The sequence below is a fragment of the Monodon monoceros genome, unplaced genomic scaffold (assembly GCF_005190385.1).
Source record: "Monodon monoceros isolate NGI ecotype Baffin Bay Population unplaced genomic scaffold, NGI_Narwhal_1 Super_Scaffold_12, whole genome shotgun sequence".
NCBI classification, from domain to species: Eukaryota; Metazoa; Chordata; class Mammalia; order Artiodactyla; family Monodontidae; genus Monodon; species Monodon monoceros.
In genome coordinates, this window is record NW_021703768.1 from 94,585,844 (window position 1) to 94,612,174 (window position 26,331).

General features: G+C 38.0%; 1 protein-coding gene across 4 annotated transcripts in view; it reads right to left on the reverse strand.

Annotated features, from left to right (window-relative positions):
- Positions 1-1,093: 1,093 nt before the first annotated feature.
- TRIM36 (tripartite motif containing 36) overlaps positions 1,094-26,331 on the reverse strand; it is a 52,329-nt gene continuing 27,091 nt past the window's right edge. For all 4 annotated transcript variants that reach the window (XM_029217699.1, XM_029217700.1, XM_029217702.1 and 1 more), the window contains 5 exons: positions 10,498-10,751; positions 10,139-10,263; positions 6,642-6,932; positions 3,376-3,673; positions 1,094-1,923 (listed from right to left, as the gene is read on the reverse strand). In XM_029217699.1, coding sequence (XP_029073532.1) covers positions 1,569-1,923; positions 3,376-3,673; positions 6,642-6,932; positions 10,139-10,263; positions 10,498-10,751 — 1,323 coding nt within the window. In that variant the 3' untranslated portion in view covers positions 1,094-1,568. The remainder of the gene's footprint in view (positions 1,924-3,375; positions 3,674-6,641; positions 6,933-10,138; positions 10,264-10,497; positions 10,752-26,331) is intronic.

Sequence of the window (26,331 nt, forward strand, 5' to 3'; positions counted from 1 at the left end):
CAATGATCTACGTTAACACTGCATATTTGTTTAGTTCACCCTACGTCATAAAGTGCTATTCATAGGTGGGAAAGGAACAAAGCTTACTAAACACTGAAATTCTCCATGATATTTCCTACCTCAGTCAGGGAAAAGAAAGCTAATTTAGTGCTACCAACCTGAATAGCAGATTTCCATTTATATATATATATATATATATATATATATATATATATATATAACCAGAAAGGAAAAAAAAAAAACAGATCTAAGAGTTTTGTTTAGTCAATTAAAATATGTCAAAAGAATTCCAAGATGATTAATGCTAAATGCCTAACAGTCTAGTTTCTGAATACTCTAACTTTAAAAAAACTAACCAGTTTAAATAAAACCACCCAAGAAAGAATCTTCCAAAAATGAAGATAAAATTTAGATAAAATGAGATTCTTCAAATTCAAAGAAATTTTAACTTTAAAAAAGGGTACACACAGTCGTTATGATTTTAATTATTATTCCTAAACAATTAAATTTGTATTTTTACTTGCTTATATGACAAATGCTTACTATCATTGAGTCATAGAAAATGCCATACAACTGACCAGATAGTTACTTCACATTTTATAATATGTTTAATGACACTAAAAATGTATCAAGAACTTTTCAAACATGCGAACATAAACCAGAACAATCTGATATATAATATTTGTGCCAAAGAATGAAAATTACAAGACACAAAAAGAAAGCAAAAGTATATGACAATTATCAGTGTATCTTCACTAATATTTATGAAAAATAATTATTTGATATCAGCTCAAATATTTTCATAGAGGAACTAAAAAAAAAAAATTGAAGAAAAAAAATTTCCCAGAAAATCATATGAAGTGAAAAGCTTCGTGTGTTAGCCAAGAATTTTGTGTTTCCTGCAAGAAACCATGTTTCCTACACATGCAAGTATGGGCATTACAGCTAAGAGAACTCTTAAAAATGTCCTTAAGAATACAGTTTGTGGTCTTCAAAAAAAAAAAACAGTAGTATTCATTTTCCAGGCAATATATTCTGAATATTAAATACATAATTTTCCATTTAAACATACTACCGTTTCTATGGCCTTTTTTTACCTATCTATACCTTTGTTTTCCCATTAAAAATGAATGCACAACACAATGCTTAGTACTAATTTCTATCCAGAAGGCATTTAAAAAATATCTTCTCTTAGGACATAAACATGATATAAAAATGAAAAACCAAACACAAAAGAAGCACAATAAATACTTTTGTATCCCTTCCCCCAACCCCGAAACAAGGAATGTAAGTATCAGCAACACAAGCTGACATAAATAAATTAGATTTTCCGTGCATAAAAAGATAATCCAGTTAACCATTTCAGTGTTAACTATGAAAAAGTACCTTTTTCCCGGTGTTTGTGAAAGGCAGGAAGGCTGTTTAGGCTTTCGGTTTTAAGAAGAAACATACACAAAAAACAAGTGTGGCGACAGGATACTTAGATGATATGTAATGAGTTACAAAGCTTAACACCAAGGCATTATTTTGCTCACATTTTTTATCCTAGCTCACATCAGATGCTTAAACTACATGGTCTCTTGGTATTCTAGATATTTTGCTGTGATGGGTTCTTCAAGCTGAATTCCTCCACTGCCCATTAATGCAAATGCTGGATACATAGTATGCGAACAGTCCACTTGGCGCTCATAAAGGCATTTCATGTGATCCATATCATAGAAACCCACTTTGCCTTTATCATAGTCGAGGAAAACCCCTATACTTGTTGGCATGGGGAGAACTCGGTTTTCAGGTTCATTAGAAGAAGTAGGTGACTTGGGAATAAAAAATTTCTTCATGCCTATAGTAACTAACGTAAAGGGTTGTGAAGAATCAAAACAGGTATCCTCACTTCCGCTGTCATGCCCACTGTCTTGCTCGTATCTAAAATACAACACAGACAGACAAAGCAGAATCTTATCTGTATCAGCATAGGCTTTCGAGTAGCTTCAAAACATTTTCACAAGATAATATACATTGAGTTAAAATTAAAATCAATTGTACATCAAAACCTTTCTGGTAAACCATAATCCGTTAAAAACATAAGGACTACACATTGCCTCTTAGAATTACACCACAAACTCAGCCCCAAATCCTGTCGTTAAGTAGCATCCATTTTTACCTATATATCTGAGAACCTAAAAATAATAATTTTGGCCTATCAAAAATAAAACAGGGGGAAGGGAACTGAAGGGATTTGACAAAGATTAAATATTCCTAGCACAAAAATCATATATAAAACAATTAAAAACCAAGACAGGCCCCCTAATCCAAGGAATTATCAGACTAAGTAAAATAAATGGGCACTGCAAAATAATGCAGAAGAAAAAACCATGTTTCATTCTCCTGCTAAGAACTATATTTACTGGTTGGGAGCTCTACATGGATCTATGATGCAAGCAAGTATTATGAAGGTTTTTTTCCCCCCTTGATTATAAAACAGTAACACCTTGAAGAAAATTTTGATACAAAGTTCCTTCCATTTTTTCCCTATGCATAGATTGCTTCTTATATATTTGTGATAATACTACATCAACAACTTTAATCAGGTCTTTTCACTTCTAATATTTCTCATGTTGTAAACTTTTTTAGCATTACTAATAATAATCTACCAAGTAGACATGCCACTCTGTTTAAGGGACTATTTCCCTATTTCAATTTTCGCTGTTATTTCAATTTCTCATCTTGGTGCAAAAAGTTTTTCCTATTACTCAGATTGTTAATCTGGGATTTCTGTAGACATAAATGGTCAAAAATTACTTGACTGGACTAGTGCACACTATACCATCTAATAAAAATAAACTGTACAGTCTCCATTAAGTAGTCAAACTCAAGAAACTGGAATTCTCTGCCATGGAAACACGTTTACCATGACCCAATTTTGTAAGTACTTAAGGGACAGTTTAAAGAATTGTATCCTTTAACAAAAGAACAACTTAATATCAATTGTGAAATATGGCATTTAGAGGCATTTCACTATTTATGCAATTTTATCACATCATTAAGGTACCTGATTGAAAGACTTTGAAAATTCTAAATTGCGAAGCTATACCATAATCAAGAGGTGTACCCAAAACAGACTTACTTCCTCACAGCATGAGAAATTAACTGCTGAATCTCATTATTCACTGTGTGAATACAACACAACCTGACTCCTTTTCTTAGCCAGCTAGCTACATAAGCACAGCCAAAACATCTGAGTCTAAGAAATGTATACTCTAAATACTAAATACTCTAAATGCAACAAGTAAATCCAAGTCTATTTTCAGTCTCACCTTGCTAAACCAGGATGTGTACTTCCTAAAGAGCTAAAGAATTATCAGTAGAAGAATCTACCTTGGACTAACTGTATCCCGGGGAGTCCGGAGCCATTCTTGTAGTTTATCACTGGAAGCAACTCCCACTTTTACCAGGTATGAATATGGTTCTACACGGAAGGCCCAAAAGTGCTTCCCTTTTGTAATTCCAACATCTCCAATGATGTAGTCTAAGCTTGTGTAGTAACCCACTTGGATCCGCTCCGCAGCAAGCAGAAGATTAAATCCAGCTCTGCTCTCTACATGGTCTCTCTTCAAGTTCAGCAAGAGGTGTTCATTATTGTAGCCACATTTTTCATCAAAAAGGAAACTGAAAACTGTAAATAGAGCAGAAAATTAGTCTGCAAATTGTTAGCATTTCTACAATCTATGGTTAAATTTAACAGGTTTTTCAAATAGAAATTACTAAAAAGATATAGGAAGAGGAATATCTCATTCTACCCTACACAAACTATGACAAAACAAAACCCCAACCTAGAAATAATTTCCAGTAAATTCTCTGTACCTGAAAATCTTCAGAAATTTCAAAGCAGAAGAAACATTTTAAATGCATGAGAAATTTATGAATGCAGTTCCTTGGACTAGATATAGGAAATCTATCCTAAGTATTTTACACTCTTGAATCTGTCCTTTTATCCCTAAAATAAGGGGCTGTACATTTTCAAAAATATCTGTTATTTTATTAAAATTTTATTCCAAATTTTATAAATATGGAAACTATTAGCAATTTTAATAAGGTCTTTTCCTTATCAATCAAGATGGCAGACATGAGAAACAGTATACAGTGTTAAAAAAAAAAAAAAAAAAGCACAGGCTTTGGGTTCAGAGAGACCTGGGTTTGATGCTTGGCTCAAGCACTTAACTAGAGTTTAACCTAAACTTTGATTTCCTCAACTACAGAATGGAGATAATGTTGCCAGTGAATTTAACGTTCTTTCTTCATCGTGAAAGAATTTGGAGAATTCCAAATTCAAGAAGTGGATTTATTTAGAGAGAAACACACTCCACAGACAGAGTGTGGTCCATCTTGGAGGGCAAGAAGCCTTGGGAGAAACACACTCCACAGACAGAGCGTGGGCCATCTTGGAAGACAAGAAGCAAGAGGCCTCGAAATACAGCGTGGTTAGTTTTTATGGGCTGGATAATTTCATAGGCTAATGAGTAGGAGGATTATTCCAATTATTTTGGGGAAGGGGCGGGGATAGCCAGGAATTGGGCTACCACTCACTTTTTTTTTTTTAACATCTTTATTGGAGTATAATTGTTTTACAGTGGTGTGTTACCACCCACTTCTTGACCTTTTATGGTTGGCCTCAAAACTGTCATGGTGCTAGCAGATGTGTCATTAACATGCTAATGTATTACAATGAGCGTATGAGGCTCAAGGTCTACTGGAAGTTGAATCTTCCGCCATCTTGGACCTAGTTGGTTCTCACTAGTTTTCTTCATGTACTATGGCTACATCTTTCTTTTAAAGGTTGTGCCCTGCCCCTTCCCTCCTGTTTCAATAACACTACTCTTCTATCAACTTAAACCCATTAAGCCTAACATTTGGTGGCTGCTAGCCCCAAAAGTGGAAACATTCCAAACGCCCATCAATAGATGAATAAAGAAAATGTGGTATATACATACAATGGAATACTATTCAGCCTAAAAAAGTAAGGAAATTCTGATACATGCTACAACATGCATGAACCTTGAAATAAGCCAGTCACAAAAGGATTATGTGAATCCATTCACATGAGGTACTTAGAATAGGCAAATTCATAGAGGCAGAGGTAGAATAAAGGTTACCAAGCTCTGGGGGAAGGGTGGATGGGGAGTTACTGTTTAATGGGCACAGAGTGTCAGTTTGGAAAAATGAAAAAGTTCCAGAGATTGTGAGTGGTGATGGCTGCACAACACTGTTGAATGTACTTAATGCCACTGATCTGTAAAAATGGTTAAAATGGCAAATTTTAACTATACAATATCACAATTGTAAAAAACTGTCTGCTAACAAGCTAAAACTATTCTCCATATGTGATTTGACCAGTCTCCTTGGTAATGCCTATTGCCCTGGCATGGCAATTCACACTGTCTCTCAATCTCAAAAGTCTCCCAGTTTGCAAAATAAATTTAAATGGTCACCCTATTCATGTGGTTTCTCTTGGAGAAAAGAAACACAGTTTTTAATGTTTCCTTTCCTCCATCCCCCTTCACTTTGACACTGAAAACAGTAGCTACTTTCAGGTTTCCTTTTTCTTCCAATTTCAGTCAGAGACTAGAAAAGAAAGCGGAAACTGCATAAACAGTAAAATATCTACTTAATACTTGTAAATGGATCCTAAAACTCTCTTTTGGATCTTATTAAAATTCAAGAAAAATAATTTGAGCCAACCCTATTTATTTGTATTTCTTTTTAATTAGCCACAATGTACATGAAAAACAGAGTGAATAGTACACTCTGGACAAAAAGGGAAGGATGGGCAGAGTGCACAAAATATAGGTACATAAGCCACTAACAATGGGCAGGAGCAATGAGGTCTAAAAGCCAAATGAAGGAACCTCTGAGGCCGTGACCAACTGGGCAGAATGATTTCCTGCTCACCAGGATGAGCACAACTTTGGTTCTAAATGTCCCTTATCCACGGAGACACTGTAGTGAACATCAACTTAACCTGTAAGTCATTCTCATTCTATAAAAATTTACAGATGCTGTTTAAGTAGTATCAGTGGTTATTAACTTGGAAAGGGGAGGGAAGATTGCTGGGCAGGAGGAGCTTTTAGTGTAGGAAAAAGCTATCCATGTGGTTCTAATACCTGCCTTCCATCCCCATGTGCTCGTAATCACTGAGTTAGAAAAGCCAGACAAGTCAGAATTAGGTAAATTAAAATTATTCTTCACATTATTGTACCAATAAATTTTTAAAATATCTGCCTAGATCCTATGTTAATAGAGATTTCTATAAACTGATCAAAAATACAGAATTATACTATTTAATACTTGTAAGGTAGCATTTATGCTATTTTAACCCCAAATTAATAGCCCTGCTCACTCAAATGTCATGTTTTTTCTGTATCTGATGTCAGTCAGAAATCTAATCCTGTTCTCAGCCTAGATGGTGAAATTCAAGTATTCAGTCTATTTCTAAATCCTAGCTGGGTATGGAATCTACTTTTCTAGAGTATTTTACAGATGAGAGGTGGTTTTAATGTAGGTCTGCATGGACACATTAACTGGTTTATTTTTTATCACGGTCTCTTCTAACTCTATGCTTTTCTTATTCCCACTATTCACAATACCTGGAGCTGGAGGAGTATGAAGAATCAATTCCCTGCTGCAAGGACTGCAGATTGAACCCTTGTAGGCTCTTACTCTGAACGCATAGTTACAATTACTTTCAAGATCGGAAATGACTTTACTTGTGCCACACACTTCTATCTCATTCCAAGACAACATTTCTTCATCTCTATTAATCTTCCGATATTCGAGGACATAGCTATCAGCTTTATCCTTTTCTGGATGGTGCCAATTTATCAAAGCATTGTTATAAACTTTGCTCTGTTCCTCATTGATCTCTGGCACATCTATGCCTGAAAGAATTATGAAATAGAAAACAATGTTAAAATATTATTTCAGAACCTTTATTTTTCCTCAGTAAAAATGATTTATTGACAATACTAAAAGGATTTCTCTGCTGTTCAAGAACTTTCTACATTTATAATACTGTGTATAAGAAAAAGAATAAATCCTGCAAATACAACAGGATGATGGACTTTGAGGACATGTTAAGTGAAATAAGTGAGACATAGAAAAACAAATGCTGACTGCGTGATTCCACTTTCGTGAGGTATCTAAAGTAGCCAAATTCATAAAATCAAAGACTGGAATGGCGGTTACCAGGGGCTGAGGAGCAGGGAGAAATGGGCGCTTATTAATCAATAGGCATAAAGTTTCAGTTAAGCAAGATGAATAAGCTCTAGAGATGTGCTGTACAACTTGTGTCTGTAGACAACAATACTGTATTGTATACCAGAAATTTAAGAGGCTAGATCTCAGGGTAAGTTTTATCATAATAAAATTTAAAAAGGAAAGTAAATTGAGATTTTAAAAGGTATATTTATGTTTATAACTGAAAGGGGAAAGAAGAATGAAAAATAAGACAGACAAAATAAGTAAATATATAGTTTTCTTTCATATTATCTTCCACAGAGTTGCAAAGCAATTTATTTATTTATTTTAAAATTTATTTATTTGGCTGCACCGGGTCTTAGTTGGGCATGCGGGATCTTCATTGCCCCACGCGGGATCTTCGTTGAAGCGTGCAGGATCTTTAGTTGCAGCATGCGGACTCCTAGTTGCGTCATGTGGGATTCAGTTCCCCGACCAGGGATCAAACCCGGGCCCCCTGCATTGGGAGCATGGAGTCTTAACCACTGGACCACCAGGGAAGTCTGGCAAAGCAATTTAAATGACTTTTTCTTGGTATAAGCAAGATAGGTATTTTTTAAAGAAAATCAGAAAATACATAAAACACACACAAATTAAGTAACTCAAAGATTATCACTACAATAATTTTGTGTAGCTCCTGCCAGTGTTTTTCTTCCAGTGGCATTCCACTGTAGCAACATTTAACTATTTTCAGAAACATGTTTCCAATTTTTCACTAAAAATACAATGTTTAAAATATCACAGCTAAATCTTTGTGCATATTCATAATCTTTTCCATAGAATAAATTCCAAACAGCTTAACTGCTTTGGTCATATGGTAAAAATAAGCTATAGGAGTTACACATGCACACACACACATAAATAAACACATATTTATATCAAATCACAGAGAAATACATGAAATGAAAAGCAGAAGTCTCCCTCTTCTCCTTATCCTCCAGCTATGTACAAGCAATGTACAGCATAAGGATGTCTATGTGTGCATTTGTGCAACTCAATGTTATGCAGCCATGGTATCTGAAAAGTCATCCAAACTACATTTTAAAGTTGAAAAAGAAAAGCTAGTTAAAGAATAACATGACTGGAATGCTCTACGTGCGTGCAGGAAAAAACGAGAAGAGCATCCATCAGCAGGAAGCTGGGTGACCGGCAGCTTTCCATTCTGACCCACCCGTTTTACTGGTCCTTCGTTATGCACTGGTATAACCCGAGATTACCCACACTCAACTTCCTTTTTCCAAAGACTTTTTTGGGACCCCCAGGGAAGGGAGGACCTTGTACTCCTAAGTAAACTAGCATGTATATAAAAAACAATTCAAGTACACATTTTGGAAAAAGAAGAAAGTACAGTATATGAAATAGAATCAGCATTTCAAATATCACCACATATTTGGAAAAACAAGATCACCATAATAGACAAGAAAAGTATATACCTGACAGAGATACAGGTATTGATTGGAAGAGAAAGGTGGTCATAGTAATAATCCTTCAGCGTGTTTAACTTTTAAACAAGACAAATTTCCTCTGACTGAATACAAATCTATGTATCCATACCTGTACAGTAATTAAACTATAAGTGTACTTTTCCAAGGACTGTAATTGTTCACCATTATTAGAAGAGAAATCTGAGGGAGATGAACAAGGTGAGAAGAAAAAAGGAAAGGTAGACCTCCCTGCTGGGGAGCAGCAGAACACAAACACAACCAAATGTGAGGGGCTGAGTTGCCTGCCCTAAAACTCATATGTTGAAGTTGTAGGCCCTAGTACCTCAGAATGTGCCTTTATTTGGAGAGAGGGTCTTTAAAGAAGTAACACAGTTAAAATCAGGTCATTAAGGTGGACCCTAGTCCACTATGGCTAATAGGGCTGGAGTCCTTATAAGACGAAATTTGGACTCAGATATATATAGAGGGAAGACCACGTGAAGACACGAGAAGACGGCCATGTGCACACCTAGGAGAGAGACCTCAGAAGAAACCAACCCTGGTGACAGCTTCATCTCAGACTTCTAGCCTCCAGAATCCTAAGGAAATTCCCTGGCGGTCCAGTGGTTAAGATGTGGGCTTTTACTGCCAAGGACCTGGGTTTGATCCCTGGTCAGGAAACTAATATCCCCGAAAGCCCCAAGGTGTGACTGATAGATAGATATATTAGATAGATAGATAGATGGGGAACTAAGATCCCTCAAGCCCCAAGGTGTGATAGATAGATAAATAAATAAATAAATAAAACCTTTTACTGCCAGAATCCTGTGAAATTAAATTTCTGTTATGTCACCCAGTCTGTGGTATTTAGTTTTGGCAGCCCTAGCAAACTCATACAACAATGTAAACACTTAAACATCTTAGAGTCATTTTTAGCCTGGAGATATCATTTCTAGGTTTCTGCCCTAGGGAAACTCATACACACACACAAAGAAACACTGACAAAGATGTTCAATAGAGCGTTGCTTACAACAGAAAAAAAAACAGGAACAGACTCTCTCTCAGTGGGAAACTTACTTACATAATGGAATACTGTAAGGTTAACATATAGCTGTAAACCAGAATTTCATGTATTAACAAATATTTATCTTAAACTTAATTTCTCAAAAAAACAAATTACAAAAAAAGATACATACAATGTGGTGCCATTCACACAATGTTTAAAAACATACAAACCAAAAGAATCTAGCTTCTCTGCATAAAAACTGGGTTATAAAAACATAAATGGCATATGATTTTAGCATATGATGGTCTGGGCAACTGAGATGTTGCATTATAATGTCAAACTAAGGAGAATTTGTGTTTCTCCTACACAATGTGAATTCAAACTAAAAAAGTGAAGGTATGCTGTTACTAAAACTTACCACTAGAGAAAAAGGACAATTCTCCAAGAAGTTCTGTTTGTTTAGATGTATTAACAACATAGTCTTCAAAAGAAGTCTGAGCCGCAGGTCTAAAGCTCTTCAAAGATTCTGTAGCTTTCTGTATTCTACAGACAGACATAAAATATTTTACACAAAAATGATTCTTTAAAAAGGCAAATCAGACTAAGTATTTTCAATGAGAATAACAAAAGAAAACTTCACTCAACATTCAAGTTAAGAGTGAAGCAAGAGATACTGCACATAACACAGCATTCTGAACCACTCAGAGCTACAGCTGAAACATAAAGCAGCATTTAATGACACTGCTAGAGAGAGACTGTCAGTTCAAAGTTAAATACCTGAGGTGGAGCTGTTTTGCGGTCTGAACAAAGCAAGACTGATCTGTCTCCTTCAGCACTTCTTGAGCGTATCCCACGAGTCCGTTGTTCTCTAGCAGCCCCTGATACTCTTCCATTTGAGTCTGAAATTTGTCTAATCTTAGTTTCTTAGAAGCATCAATTGCCTTCAAAACAGATGATTTCCTTTCTTCTAGGATTTCAAAGAGCTTTTCAAAATGTGTAATTGCTTCTTCTTTAGCCCGCTCTCCATTACACTATTATAAAACAAGCAAAGCTTTACCTCATCTGCTAAATCCAAATGTCTTTTCAAGAAAGAGTCACAATTCAACAAAACGAACCCAAATACTGGAAAGAAAAAGGTTTGGTCTGACTCCTTGTTTTCAGAACAATAATTTGGCATCAGATATGCTTAATAAGGAATGATCAGCAACTTTGAGACATACTTTGTAATTTTATAATACTATATTTCCTTAAGCTTTCAATCTCCAAAGTCCAGCAATAAACAATTTATTCAATGAAATAAGAAAGCAACGTTCAATTTGTATACAAAGGAACTTAAGGCAGAAATGAACTGATTTAACCAAAGACACAGGAAAATACAATCTTGCACTTATTTATTTTCATTCATTTCTAATTCAGGAAATTTTATCCTTTCTACCATATGCCAATTTTTTAAAAAGTTAAGCCACAGCTATGAAACTCAAAAAAATTACATCCTATACTAAGTAATAAAAATGTAACTCTCTTCTCTTCAAATTAATATTTAGTTATATATAATTGTAATTAAGCTGTAATTTAATTAATATTGATTTAATTATAAGTTATGCAAATTAACTTCTTTATGCTTGAGTTTTTCCTCTTCTGAAAACTAGGGGTAAGAGAGGCCATTTAGGTTTTTCTGAAGATTGAAAAAGATTATTTACATAAAATGCCCACCACAATGTCATATACTCTCAATAAACATTATTTTCACTGCACACATAGCTATTCCTCTACTTTGCCATAAAATGATCTTCTCTATAGTGCTTATTAAACATTTTAAATGTCCACAAAATCAGAGCTTGACCTGATTTTGAAAATAAGACCAGCAAAGCACTTACAAGCATTTATTATAATAGCAGCCCACAGAAAAGAGTCTTCAAGAACATTCTTAAAAGCTGACAATATATGGTAGAAGTGCATTGCTCATTTTCCAATGGCTTCTGGCCAATATTTAAAATGAAAGGAAATTTTTTCCAGATTTCCTTCTCTGATTCCTAACCTCAACAGCCAATTTTTTTAAAGGAGGATAGGAGGAAAGAACAGAGGGTAGTGACATTCTGGTAGTATTTCAGTGACATATCACATTAAGTTCAGAAATATCATTACACATAGATCAAGAGGAAACTTTTTCCAGCTAAGTATAATTATAGACAAAAAGATAGTGTCACAGTCTTCCCTGAGTAAAATTCAAGAATGGAAACAAATTCTCTAGTGCAGAAGATTCTTACTGATAAGCCTACAAATGCAGCTTAGGTCAAAGGCACAAGAAGAGATTAAATAATTTCTCCAGGATCCCAAGGCATCAATGCCTACATGAATACCTGATGCCTGAGTTCCTCAGTTTCCAACCTACTGAATGACAAACTCAAAAACAAGCACTGGGTTTCCTTCTCTCAGAAGTAAAGGCAGCCTGACTGAGAAAACCAATAAAGACAAATCTAAAATTACCACAGACACAATCCCTGAAGGAACCTACTATCTAGATGATAATGTGCTATGTGTTCGGGGATTATAGTAAACTGAGAGAGTTTGTCAATCAGATACAAATGCGAGAAACAGAATCCTACTTTTAAATTACATGAAAATGCAATCAGTGACTAACAGAAAAATAATATTTAAAATATTAAAGCAATACTGGTAATATGGAGATTGGTTCAAGATGGCAGGGTAGAAGGATGTGCTCTCACCCCCTCTTGCAAGAACAACAGAATCACAACTAACTGCTGAACAATCATCGACAGGAAGACACTGGAATTCACAAAAAAAAATACCCCACATCGAAAGACAAAGGAGAAGCCACAATGAGATAGTAGGAGGGGCGCAATCACAATAAAATCAAATCCCATAACTGCTGGGTGGGTGACTCACAAACTGGAGAACACTTATACCACAGAAGTCCACACACTGGAGTGAAGGTTCTGAGCCCAGGTCAGGCTTCCCAACCTGGGGGTCTGGCAAGGGGAGGAGGAATTCCTAGAGAATCAGACTTTGAAGGCTAGCAGGATTTGATTGCAGGACTTCGACAGGACTGGAGGAAGAAGAGACTCCACTCTTGGAGGGCACACACAAAGTAGTGTGCACATCAGGAACCAGTGGGAAAGAGCAGTGACCATATAGGAGACTGAACCAGACCTACCTGCTAGTGTTGGAAGGTCTCCTGCAGAGGCGGGCGGTGGCTATGTCTCACCATGAGGACAAGGACACTGGCAGCAGAAGTTCTGGGAAGTACTCCTTGGCATAAGCCCCCCCAGAGTCCGCCATTAGCCCCACCAAGGAGCCTGGGTAGGCTCCAGTGTTGGGTCACCTCAGGCCAAACAACCAACAGGGAGGGAACCCAGCCCCACCCATCAGCAGACAACCGGATTAAAGATTTACTGAGCTCTACCCACTAAAGCAACAACAAGCTCTACCCACCACCAGTCCCTCCCATTAGGAAACTTGCACAAGTCCCTTAGATAGCCTCATCCACCAGAGGGCAGACAACAGAAGCAAGAAGAACTACAATCCTGCAGCCTGTGGAACAGAAGCCACATTCACAGAAATATAGACAAAATGAAAAGGCAGAGGCCTATGTACCAGATGAAGGAACAAGATAAAACCCCAGAAAAACAACTAAATGAAGTGGAGATAGGCAACCTTCCAGAAAAAGAATTCAGAATAATGATAGTGAAGATGATCCAGGACCTCGGAAAAAGAATGGAGGCAAAGATCGAGAAGATGCAAGAAATGTTTAACAACAACCTAGAAGAATTAAAGAACAAACAAACAGAGATGAACAATACAATAACTGAAATGAAAAACACACTAGAAGGAATCAATAGCAGAATAACTGAGGCAGAAGAACGGATAAGTGACCTGGAAGACAGAATGGTGGAATTCACTGCTGTGGAATAGAATAAAGAAAAAAGAATGAAAAGAAATGAAGACAGCCTAAGAGACCTCTGGGACAATAGTAAACACAACAGTGTTCCCATTATAGGGGTCCCAGAAGGAGAAGAGAGAGAGAAAGGACCTGAGAAAATATTTGAAGAGATTATAGACTAAAACTTCCCTAACATGGGAAAGGAAATAGCCACCCAACTCCAGGAAGTGCAGAGAGTCCCATACAAGATAAACCCAGGGAGAAACATGCCAAGACACACAGTAATCAAATTGGCAAAAATTAAAGACAAAGAAAAATTATTGAAAGCAGCAAGGGAAAAACGACAAATAACATACAAGGGAACTCCCATAAGGTGAACAGCTGATTTCTCAGCAGAAACTCTACAAGCCAGAAGGGAGTGGCATGACATACTTAAAGTGATGAAAGGGAAAACCTACAACCAAGATCATTCTACCCGCCAAGGATCTCATTAAGATTTGATGGAGAAATCAAAAGCTTTACAGACAACCAAAAGCTAAGAGAATTCAGTACCACCAAGCTCTACAACAAATGCTAACAGAACTTCTCTAAGTGGGAAACACAAGATAAGAAAAGGACCTAAAAAACAAACCCAAAACAATTAAGAAAATGGTAATAGGAACATACATAGTGATAATTACCTTAAACAAGAATGGATTAAAAGCTCCAACCAAAAGACACAGGCTTGCTGAATGGATACAAAAACAAGACCCATGCATATGCTGTCTACAAGACACCCACTTCAGACCTAGCAACACATTCAGACTGAAAGTGAGGGGGTGGAAAAAGGTATTCCATGCAAACAGAAATCAAAAGAAAGGTGGAGACGCAATACTCATATCAGATAAAATAGACTTTAAAATAAAGACTATTACAAGAGACAAAGAAGGACACTACATAATGATCAAGGGATGAATCCAAGAAGATATAACAATTATAAATATATATGCACCCATCACAGGAGCACCTCAATACATAAAGCAACTGCTAACAGCTATAAAAGAAGAAATCGACAGTAACACGATAATAGTGGGGGACTTTAACCCCTCACTTATACCAATGGACAGATCATCCAGACAGAAAATTAATAAGGACACACAAGCTTAAAATCACACAACAGACCAAATAGATTTAATTGATATTTATAGGACATTCCATCCAAAAACAGCAGATTACACTTTCTTCTCAAGTGCGCATGGAACATTCTCCAGGATAGGTCACATCGTGGGTCACAAATCAAGCCTCAGTAAATTTAAGAAAACTGAAATCATATCAAGCAGCTCTTCTAACCACAACGCTATGAGATTAGAAACCAATTACAGGGGAAAAAAACGTAAAAAACACAAACACATAGAGGCTAAACAATACGTTACTAAATAACCAAGAGATCACTGAAGAAATCAAAGAGGAAGTCAAAAAATACCTAGAGAAAAATGATAATGAAAAGACTATGATCCAAAACCAATGGGATGCAGCAAAAGCAGTTCTAAGAGGGAAGTTTATAGCTATACAAGCCTACCTCAAGAAACAAGAAAAATCCCCAAAAAACAACCTAAACTTACACCTAAAGGAACTAGAGAAAGAAGAACAAACAAAACCCAGGGTTAGCAAAAGGAAAGAAATAATAAAGATCAGAGCAGAAATAAATGAAATAGAAAACAACAGCAAAGATCAATAAAACTAAAACCTGCTTCTTTGAGAAGATAAACAAAATTGATAAACCATTAGCCAGACTCATCAAGAAAAAAGGGAGAGGACTCAAATCAATAAAATTAGAAATGAAAAAGGAGAAGTTACAACAGACACTGCAGAAATACAAACCATACTAAGAGACCACTACAAGCTACTCTACGCCAATAAAACGGACAACCTGGAAGAAACGGAGACATTCTTAGAGAGGTATAACCTTCTAAGACTGAAGCAGGAAGAAATAGAAAATATGAACAGACCAATCACAAGTAATGAAATTGAAACTGTGATTAAAAATCTTCCAACAGGGCTTCCTTGGTGGTGCAGTGGTTAAGAATCCGCCTGCCAATGCAGGGGACACAGGTTCGACCCCTGGTCTGGGAAGGTCCCACATGCTGCGGAGCAACTAAGCCCATGCGCCAAAACTATTGAGCCTACGCTCCAGAGCCCGAGAGCCACAACTACTGAGTCCACGTACCACAGCTACTGAAGCCCGTGCACCTAGAGCCCATGATCTGCAAAAAGAGAAGCCACCGCAATGAGAAACCCGCACACCGCAACAAAGAGTAGCCCCTGCTCGCTGCAACTAGAGAAAGACCACGCGCAGTAACGAACACCCAACGCAGCCAAAAATAAATAATAAAATAAAATTAATTAAAAAAAAATCTTCCAGCAAACAAAAGTCCAGTACCAGATGGCTTCATAGGTGAATTCTATTAACCATTTAGAGAAGAGCTAACACCCATCCTTCTCAAACTCTTCCAAAAAACTGCAGAGGAAGGAACACTCCCAAACTCATTTTATGAGGCCACCATCACCCTGATACCAAAACCAGACAAAGATACTACAAAAGAAGAAAATTACAGACCAATATCACTGATGATTATAGATGCAAAAATCCTCAACAAAATACTAGCAAACAGAATCCAACAACACATTAAAAGGATCATACACCATGATCAAGTGGGATTTATCCCAGGGATGCAAAGATTCTTCAATATATGCAAATCAATCAATGTGATACACCATATTAACAAACTGAAGAAGAAAAACCATATGATCATGTCAATAGATGCAGAAAAAGCTTTTGACAAAATTCAACAACCACTTATGATAAAAACTCTCCAGAAAGTGGGCATAGAGGGAAGCTACCTCAACATAATACAGGCCATATACGACCAACCCACAGCAAGCATCATTCTCAATGGTAAAAAACTGAAAGCATTTCCTCTAAGATCAGGAACAAGACAAGGATGTCCACTCTCGCCACTATTTTTTTTTTTTTTTGCCACTATTATTCAATATAGTTTTGGAAGTCCTAGTCATGGCAATCAGAGAAGAAAAAGAAATAAAAGGAACCAAATTGGAAAAGAAGAAGTAAAACTGTCACTGTTTACAGATGATATGATACTATACATAGAGAATCCTAAAGATGCCACCAGAAAACTACTAGAGTCAATCAATGAATTTGGTAAAGTTGAAGGATACAAAATTAATGCACAGAAATCTCTTACATTCCTATTCACTAATGGTGAAAAATCTGAAAGAGAAATTAAGGAAACACTCCCATTTACCATTGCAACAAAAAGAATAAAATACCTAGGAATAAACCTACCTAGGGAGACAAAAGACCTGTATGCAGAAAACTATAAGACACTGTTGAAAGAAATTAAAAATGATACCAACAGATGGAGAGATATACTGTGTTCTTGGATTGGAAGAATCAATATTGTGAAAATGAGTATACTACCCAAAGCAATCTACAGATTCAATGCACTCCCTATCAAATTACCAATGGCATTTTTTACAGAACTAGAACAAAAAATCTTAAAATTTGTATGGAGACACAAAAGACCCCAAATAGCCAAAGCTGTCTTGAGGGAAAAAAACGGAGCTGAAGGAATCAGACTCCCTGACTTCAGACTATACTACAAAGCTACAGTAATCAAGACAATATGGTACTGGCACAAAAACAGAAATATAGATCAATGGAACAGAATAGAAAGTCCAGAGATAAACCCACGCACCTATGGTCAACTAATCTATGACAAAGGAGGCAAGGATATACAATGGAGAAAAGACAGTCTCTTCAGTACGTGGTGCTGGGAAAACTGGACAGCTACATGTAAAAGAATGAAATTAGAACACTACCTAACACCATACACAAAAATAAACTCCAAATGGATTAGAGACCTAAATGTAAGACTGGACACCATAAAACTCTTAGAGGAGTAGGCTTCCGGGAAGATGGCGGAAGAGTAAGACGAAGAGATCACCTTCCTCCCCACAGATACACCAGAAATACATCTACACGTGGAACAACTCCTACAGAACACCTACTGAGCGCTGGCAGAAGACCTCAGGCCTCCCAAAAGGCAAGAAACCCCCCACGTACCTGGGTAGGGCAAAAGAAAAAAGAATAAACAGAGACAAAAGGATAGGGAGGGGACGTGCAACAGTGGGAGGGAGCTGTGAAGGAGGAAAGGTTTCCACACACTAGGAAGCCCCTTTGCGGGCAGAAACTGCGGGTGGTGGAGGGGGGGAGCTTCTGAGCCACAGAGGACAGCACAGCAACAAGGGTGCGGAGGGCAAAGCGGAGAGATTCCCGCACAGAGGATTGCTGCTGACCGGCACTCACCAGCCCAAGAGGCTTATCTGTTCACCCGCCAGGGCGGGCAGGGCTGGGAGCTGAGGCTTGGGCTTCAGTTGGAGCGCCAGGAGAAGACTGGGGTTGGCAGTGTGAACACAGCCTGCAGGGGGTTAGTGCGCCACGGCTAGCCGGAAAGGAGTCCGGGAAAAGGTCTGGAGCTGCCGAAGAAGCAAGAGACCTTTTCTTCCCTCTTTGTTTCCTGGCGCGCGAGGAGAGGGGATTAAGAGCGCTGCTTAAAGGACCTCCAGAGACGGGCACGAGCCGCGGCTAAAAGCACGGACCCCAGAGACAGGCATGAGACGCTAAGGCTGCTGCTGTCGCCACCAAGAAGCCTGTGTGCGAGCACAGGTCACTCTACACACCCCCCTTCCGGGAAGCCTGTGCAGCCCGCCACTGCCAGGGTCCCGGGATCCAGGGACAACTTCCCCGGGAGAGCGCTCGGCGCGCCTCAGGCTGGTGCAACATCACACCGGCCTCTGCCGCCGCAGGCTCGCCCCACACTCTGTGCCCCTCCCTCCCCCCGGCCTGAGTGAGCCAGAGTCCCCGAAGCAGCTGCTCCTTTAACCCTGTCCTGTCTGAGTGAAGAACAGACGCCCTCCGGCGACCTACACGCAGAGGCAGGGCCAAATCCAAACCTGAGCCCCGGGAGCTGTGAGAACAAAGAAGAGAAAGGGAAATCTCTCCCAGCAGCCTTAGAAGCAGCGGATTAAAACTCCACAATCAACTTGATGTATGCTGCATCTGTGGTATACATGAATAGACAACGAATCATCCCAACTTAAGGAGGTGGACTTTGAGAGCAAGATTTATGACTTTTTTCCCCTTTTCCTCTTTATGTGAGTGTGTATGTGTATGCTTCTGTGTGAGATTTTGTCTGTATAGCTTTGCTTCCTCCATTTATCCTAGGGTTCTATCCGTCCATTTTTAAAAAATTTTTTTCTTAATAATTATTTTAATAACTTTATTTTATTTTACTTTATTTTCTTTCTTTCTTTTCTTTCTTTCTTTCTTTCTTTCTTTCTTTCTTTCTTTCTTTCTTTCTTTCTTTCTTTCTTTCCTTTCTTTCTTTCTTTCTTTCTTTCTTTCTTTCTTTCCCTCCCTCCCTCCCTCCCTCCCTCCCTCCTTTAGACAACGAATCATCCCAAATTGAGGAGGTGGACTTTGAGAGCAAGATTTATGATTTTTTCCCCTTTTCCTCTTTTTGTGAGTGTGTATGTGTATGCTTCTGTGTGAGATTTTTGTCTGTAAATCTTTGCTTCCACCATTTGTCCTAGGGTTCTATCCGTCCTTTTTTTAATTATTATTATTTTTTCTTTTATTTTCTCTTAAAAATTATTTTTTTATTTTAATAACTTTATTATATTTTATCTTATTTTCTTTTATTTTACTTTATCTTCTTTCTCTTTTTCTCTTCCTTCCCTCCTCCCTCCTTCCCTCCCTCCCTTCTTTCTTTCTTTCTTTCTTCCTTTCTTTTTCTTTCCTTCCTTCCTTCCCTCCCTCCCTCCCTCCCTCCCTTCTACTAATTCTTTCTTTTTACTTTTTCTCCCTTTTATTCTGAGCCGTGTGGATGAAAGGCTCTTTGTGCTGCAGGCAGGATTCAGTGCTGTGCCTCTGAGGTGGGAGAGCCAACTTCAGGACACTGGTCCACAAGAGACCTCCCAGCTCCACATAATATCACACGGCAAAAATCTCCCAGAGATCTCCATCTCAACACCAGCACCCAGCTTCACTCAACGACCAGCAAGCTACAGTGCTGGACATCCTATGCCAAACAGCTAGCAAGACAGGAACACAACCCCACCCATTAGCAGAGAGGCTGCCTAAAATCATAATAAGTCCACAGACACCCCAAAACACACCACCAGACGTGGACCTACCCACCAGAAAGACAAGGTCCATCCTCATCCACCAGAACCCAGGCACTAGTCCCCTTCACCAGGAAGCCTACACAACCCACTGAACCAACCTTAGCAACTGGGGACAGACACCAAAAACAATGGAAACTACGAACCTGCAGCCTACAAACAGGGGACCCAAAACACAGTAAGATAAACAAAATGAGAAGACAGAAAAACACACAGCAGATGAAGGAGCAAGATAAAAACCCACCAGACCTAACAAATGAAGACGAAATAGGCAGTCTACCTGAAAAAGAATTCAGAATAATGATAGTAAAGATGATCCAAAATCTTGGAAATAGAATAGACAAAATGCAAGAAACATTTAACAAGGACCTAGAAGAACTAAAGATGAAACAAACAACGATGAACAACACAATAAATGAAATTAAAAATACTCTAGATGGGATCAATAGCAGAATAACTGAGGCAGAAGAACGGATAAATGACCTGGAAGATAAAATAGCGGAAATAACTACTGAAGAGCAGAATAAAGAAAAAAGAATGAAAAGAACTGAGAAAGTCTCAGAGACCTCTGGGACAATGTTAAACGCACCAACATTCGAATTACAGGGGCTCCAGAAGAAGAGAAGAAGAAAGGGACTGAGAAAATATTTGAAGAGATTATAGTTGAAAACTTCCCTAATATGGGAAAGGAAATAGTTAATCAAGTCCAGGAAGCACAGAGAGTCCCATACAGGATAAATGTAAGGAGAAATACGCCAAGACACATATTAATCAAGCTGTCAAAAATTAAATACAAAGAAAACATATTAAAAGCAGCAAGGGAAAAACAACAAATAACACACGAGGGAATCCCCATAAGGTTAACAGCTGATCTTTCAGTAGAAACGCTGCAAGCCAGAAGGGACTGGCAGGACATATTTAAAGTGATGAAGGAGAAAAACCTGCAACCAAGTTTACTCTACCCAGCAAGGATCTCATTCAGATTTGAGGGAGAAATTAAAACCTTTACAGACAAGCAAAAACTGAGAGTTCAGCACCACCAAACCAGCTTTACAACAACTGCTGAAGGAACTTCTCTAGGCAAGAAACACAAGAGAAGGAAAAGACCTACAATAACGAACCCAAAACAATTAAGAAAATGGGAATAGGAACATACATATTGATAATTACCTTAAATGTAAATGGACTAAATGCTCCCACCAAAAGACACAGATTGGCTGAATCGATACAAAAACAAGACCCATATATTTGCTGTCTACAAGAGACCCACTTCAGACCTAGAGACACACACAGACTGAAAGTAAGGGGATGGAAAAAGATATTTCATGCAAATGGAAACCAAAAGAAAGCTGGAGTAGCAATTCTCATATCAGACAAAATAGACTTTAAAATAAAGAATGTTACAAGAGACAAGCAAGGACACTACAAAATGATCGAGGGATCAATCCAAGAAGAAGATATAACAATTGTAAATATTTATGCACCCAACATAGGAGCAACTCAATACATAAGGCAAATACTAACAGCCATAAAAGGGGAAATCGACAGTAACACAATCATAGTAGGGGACTTTAACACCCCACTTTCACCAATGGACAGATCATCCAAAATGAAAATAAATAAGGAAACACAAGCTTTAAATGATACATTAAACAAGATGGACTTATTTGATATTTATAGGACATTCCATCCAAAAACAACAGAATACACAATTTTCTCAAGTGCTCATGGAACATTCTCCAGGATAGATCATATCTTGGGTCACAACTCAAGCCTTGGTAAATTTAAGAAAATTGAAATTGTATCAAGTATCTTTTCCGACCACAATGCTATGAGACTAGATAACAATTACAGGAAAAGGTCTGTAAAAATTACAAACACATGGAGGCTAAACAATACACTACTTAATAACGAAGTGATCACTGAAGAAATCAAAGAGGAAATCAAAATATACCTAGAAACAAATGACAATGGAGACACGACAACCCAAAATCTATGGGATGCAGCAAAAGCAGTTCTAAGAGGGAAGTTTACAGCAATACAATCCTACCTTAAGAAACAGGAAACATCTCGAATAAACAACCTAACCTTGCACCTAAAGCAATTAGAGAAAGAAGAACAAAAACCCCCCAAAATTAGCAGAAAGAAAGAAATCATAAAAATCAGATCAGAAATAAATGAAAGGGCTTCCCTGGTGGTGCAGTGGTTGAGAGTCTGCCTGCCGATGCAGGGGACACGAGTTTGTGCCCTGGTCCGGGAGGATCCCACATGCCGTGGAGCGGCTGGGCCCGTGAGCCATGGCCACTGAGCCTGCGCATCCGGAGCCTGTGCTCTGCAGCGGGAGAGGCCACAGCAGTGAGAGGCCCGCAGAAGGCAAAAAAAAAAAAAAAAAAAAAGAAAGAAAGAAAGAAATGAAAAAGAAATGAAGGAAACGATAGCAAAGATCAATAAAATTAAAAGCTCGTTCTTTGAGAAGATAAACAAAATTGATAAACCATTAGCCAGACTCATCAAGAAAAAAAGGGAGAAGACTCAAATCAATAGAATTAGAAATGAAAAAGGAGAAATAACAACTGACACTGCAGAAACACAAAAGATCATGAGAGATTACTACAAGCAACTCTATGCCAATAAAATGGACAACCTGGAAGAAATGGACAAATTCTTTGAAATGCACAACCTGCCAAGACTGAATCAGGAAGAAATAGAAAATATGAACAGACCAATCACAAGCACTGAAATTGAAATTGTGATTAAAAATCTTCCAACAAACAAAAGCCCAGGACCAGATGGCTTCACAGGCAAATTCTGTCAAACATTTAGAGAAGAGCTAACACCTATCCTTCTCAAACTCTTCCAAAATATAGCAGAAGGAGGAACACTCCCAAACTCATTCTACGAGGCCACCATCACCCTGATACCAAAACCAGACATACACGTCACAAAGAAAGAAAACTACAGGCCAGTATCACTGATGAACATAGATGCAAAAATCCTCAACAAAATACTAGCAAACAGAATCCAACAGCATATTAAACGGATCATACACCATGATCAAGTGGGGTTTATTCCAGTAATGCAATGATTCTTCAATATACGCAAATCAAACAACATGATACACCATATTAACAAATTGAAGGAGAAAAACCATATGATCATCTCAATAGATGCAGAGAAAGCTTTCGACAAAATTCAACACCCATTTATGATAAAAACCCTGCAGAAAGTAGGCATAGAGGGAACTTTCCTCAACATAATAAAGGCCATATATGACAAACCCACAGCCAATATTGTCCTCAATGGTGAAAAACTGAAAACATTTCCACTAAGATCAGAAACAAGACAAGGTTGCCCACTCTCACCACTCTTATTCAACATAGTTTTGGAAGTTTTAGCCACAGCAATCAGAGAAGAAAAGGAAATAAGAGGAATCCAAATCGGAAAAGAAGAAGTAAAGCTGTCACTGTTTGCAGATGACATGATACTATACATAGAGAATCCTAAAGATGCTACCAGAAAACTACTAGAGCTAATCAATGAATTTGGTAAAGTAGCAGGATACAAAATTAATGCACAGAAATCTCTGGCATTCCTATACACTAATGATGAAAAATCTGAAAGTGAAATCAAGAAAACACTCCCATTTACCATTGCAATAAAAATAATAAAATATCTAGGAATAAACCTACCTAAGGAGACAAAAGACCTGTATTCAGAAAATTATAAGACACTGATGAAAGAAATTAAATTTGATACAAATAGATGGAGAGATATACCATGTTCTTGGATTTGAAGAATCAACATTGTGAAAATGACTCTACTACCCAAAGCAATCTACAGATTCAATGCAATCCCTATCAAACTACCACTGGCATTTTTCACAGAACTAGAACAAAAAATTTCGCAATTTGTATGGAAACACAAAAGACCCCGAATAGCCAAAGCAATCTTGAGAAAGAAAAACGGAGCTGGAGGAATCAGGCTCCCAGACTTCAGACTATACTACAAAGCTACAGTAATCAAGACAGTATAGTACTGGCACAAAAACAGAAAGCTAGATCAATGGAACAGGATAGAAAGCCCAGAGATAAACCCATGCACATATGGTCACCTTATCTTTGATAAAGGAGGCAGGAATGTACAGTGGAGAAAGGACAGCCTCTTCACTAAGTGGTGCTGGGAAAACTGGACAGGTACATGTAAAAGTATGAGATTAGATCACTCCCTAACACCATACACAAAAATAAGCTCAAAATGGAAAGTCCTAAATGTAAGGCCAGAAGCTATCAAACTCTTAGAGGGAAACGTAGGCAGAGCACTCTATGACATAAATCACAGCAAGATCCTTTTTTACCCACCTCCTAGAGAAATGGAAATAAAAACAAAAATAAACAAATGGGACCTAATGAAACTTCAAAGCTTTTGCACAGCAAAGGAAACCATAAACAAGACCAAAAGACAACCCTCAGAATGGGAGAAAATATTTGCAAATGAAGCAAGTAACAAAGGATTAATCTCCAAAATTTATAAGCAGCTCATGCAGCTCAATAACAAAAAAACAAACAATCCAATCCAAAAATGGGCAGAAGACCTAAATAGACATTTCTCCAAAGAAGATATACAGACTGCCAGCAAACACATGAAAGAATGCTCAACATCATTAATCATTAGAGAAATGCAAATCAAAACTACAATGAGATATAATCTCACACCAGTCAGAATGGCCATCATCAAAAAATCTAGAAACAATAAATGCTGGAGAGAGTGTGGAGAAAAGGGAACCCTCTTGCACTGTTGGTGGGAATGTAAATTGATATAGCCACTGTGGAGAACAGTATGGAGGTTCCTTAAAAAACTACAAATAGAACTACCATATGACCCAGCAGTCCCACTACTGGGCATATACCCTGAGAAAACCATAATTCAAAAAGAGTCATGTACCAAAATGTTCATTGCAGCTCTATTTACAATAGCCTGGAGATGGAAACAACCTAAGTGTCCATCATCGGATAAATGGATAAAGAAGATGTGGCACATATATACAACGGAATATTACTCAGCCATAAAAAGAAACGAAATTGAGCTATTTGTAATGAGGTGGATAGACCTAGAGTCTGTCATACAGAGTGAAGTAACTCAGAAAGAGAAAGACAAATACCGTATACTAACACATATATATGGAATTTAAGGGAAAAAAATGTCATGAAGAACCTTGGGGTAAGACAGGAATCAAGACACAGATCTACTAGAGAATGGACTTGAGGATATGGCGAGGGGGAATGGTAAGCTGTGACAAAGCATGAGAAAGGCATGGACATATATACACTACCAAACGTAAGGTAGATAGCTAGTGGGAAGCAGCCGCATAGCACAGGGAGATCAGCTTGGTGCTTTGTGACCGCCTGGAGGGGTGGGATAGGGAGGGTGGGAGGGAGGGAGACGCAAGAGGGAAGAGATATGGGAACATATGTATATGTATAACTGATTCACTTTGTTATAAAGCAGAAACTAACACACCATTGTAAAGCAATTATACTCCAATAAAAAAGAAAACTCTTAGAGGAAAACATAAGAAGAACACTCTTTGACATAAATCACAGCAAGATCTTTTCTGATACACCTCCTAGAGTAATGGAAATAAAAACAAAAATAAACAAATGGGACCTAACGAAACTTAAAAGCTTTTGCAAAAGAAAGGAAACTACAAACAAGACGAAAAGGCAGCCCTCAGAAAGGGAGAAAATATTTGCAAATGAATCAACGGACAAAGGATTAATCTCCAAGATATATAAACAGCTCATGCAGCTCAATATTAAAAAAACAAACAACCCAATCAAAAACTGGGCAGAAGACCTCAATAGACATTTCTCCAAAGAAGACGGACAGATGGTCAAGAGACACATGAAAAGCTGCTCAACATCACTAATTATTAGAGAAATGCAAATCAAAACTTCAATGACGTATCACCTCACACCAGTTAGAATGGGCATCATCAGAAAATCTACAAACAACAAATGCTAGAGAGGGTGTGGAGAAAAGAGAACTCTCTTGCACTGTTGGTGGGAATGTAAATTGATACAACCACTATGGAGAACATTATGGAGGTTCCTTAAAAAACTAAAAATAGAATTACCATATGACCCAGCAATCCCACTACTGGGCATAAACCCAGAGAAAACTGTAATTCAAAAAGATACATGCGGGCTTCCCTGGTGGCGCAGTGGTTGAGAGTCCGCCTGCCGATGCAGGGGACACGGGTTCGTGCCCCGGTCCGGGAGGATCCCACATGCCGCGGAGCGGCTGGGCCCGTGAGCCATGGCCGCTGAGCCTGCGTGTCCGGAGCCTGTGCTCCGTGACGGAAGAGGCCACAACAGTGAGAGGCCCGCATACTGTAAAAAAAAAAAAAAAAAGAAAAAAAAGACACATGCACCCCAGTGTTCAGTGCAGCACTATTTACAATAGCCAGG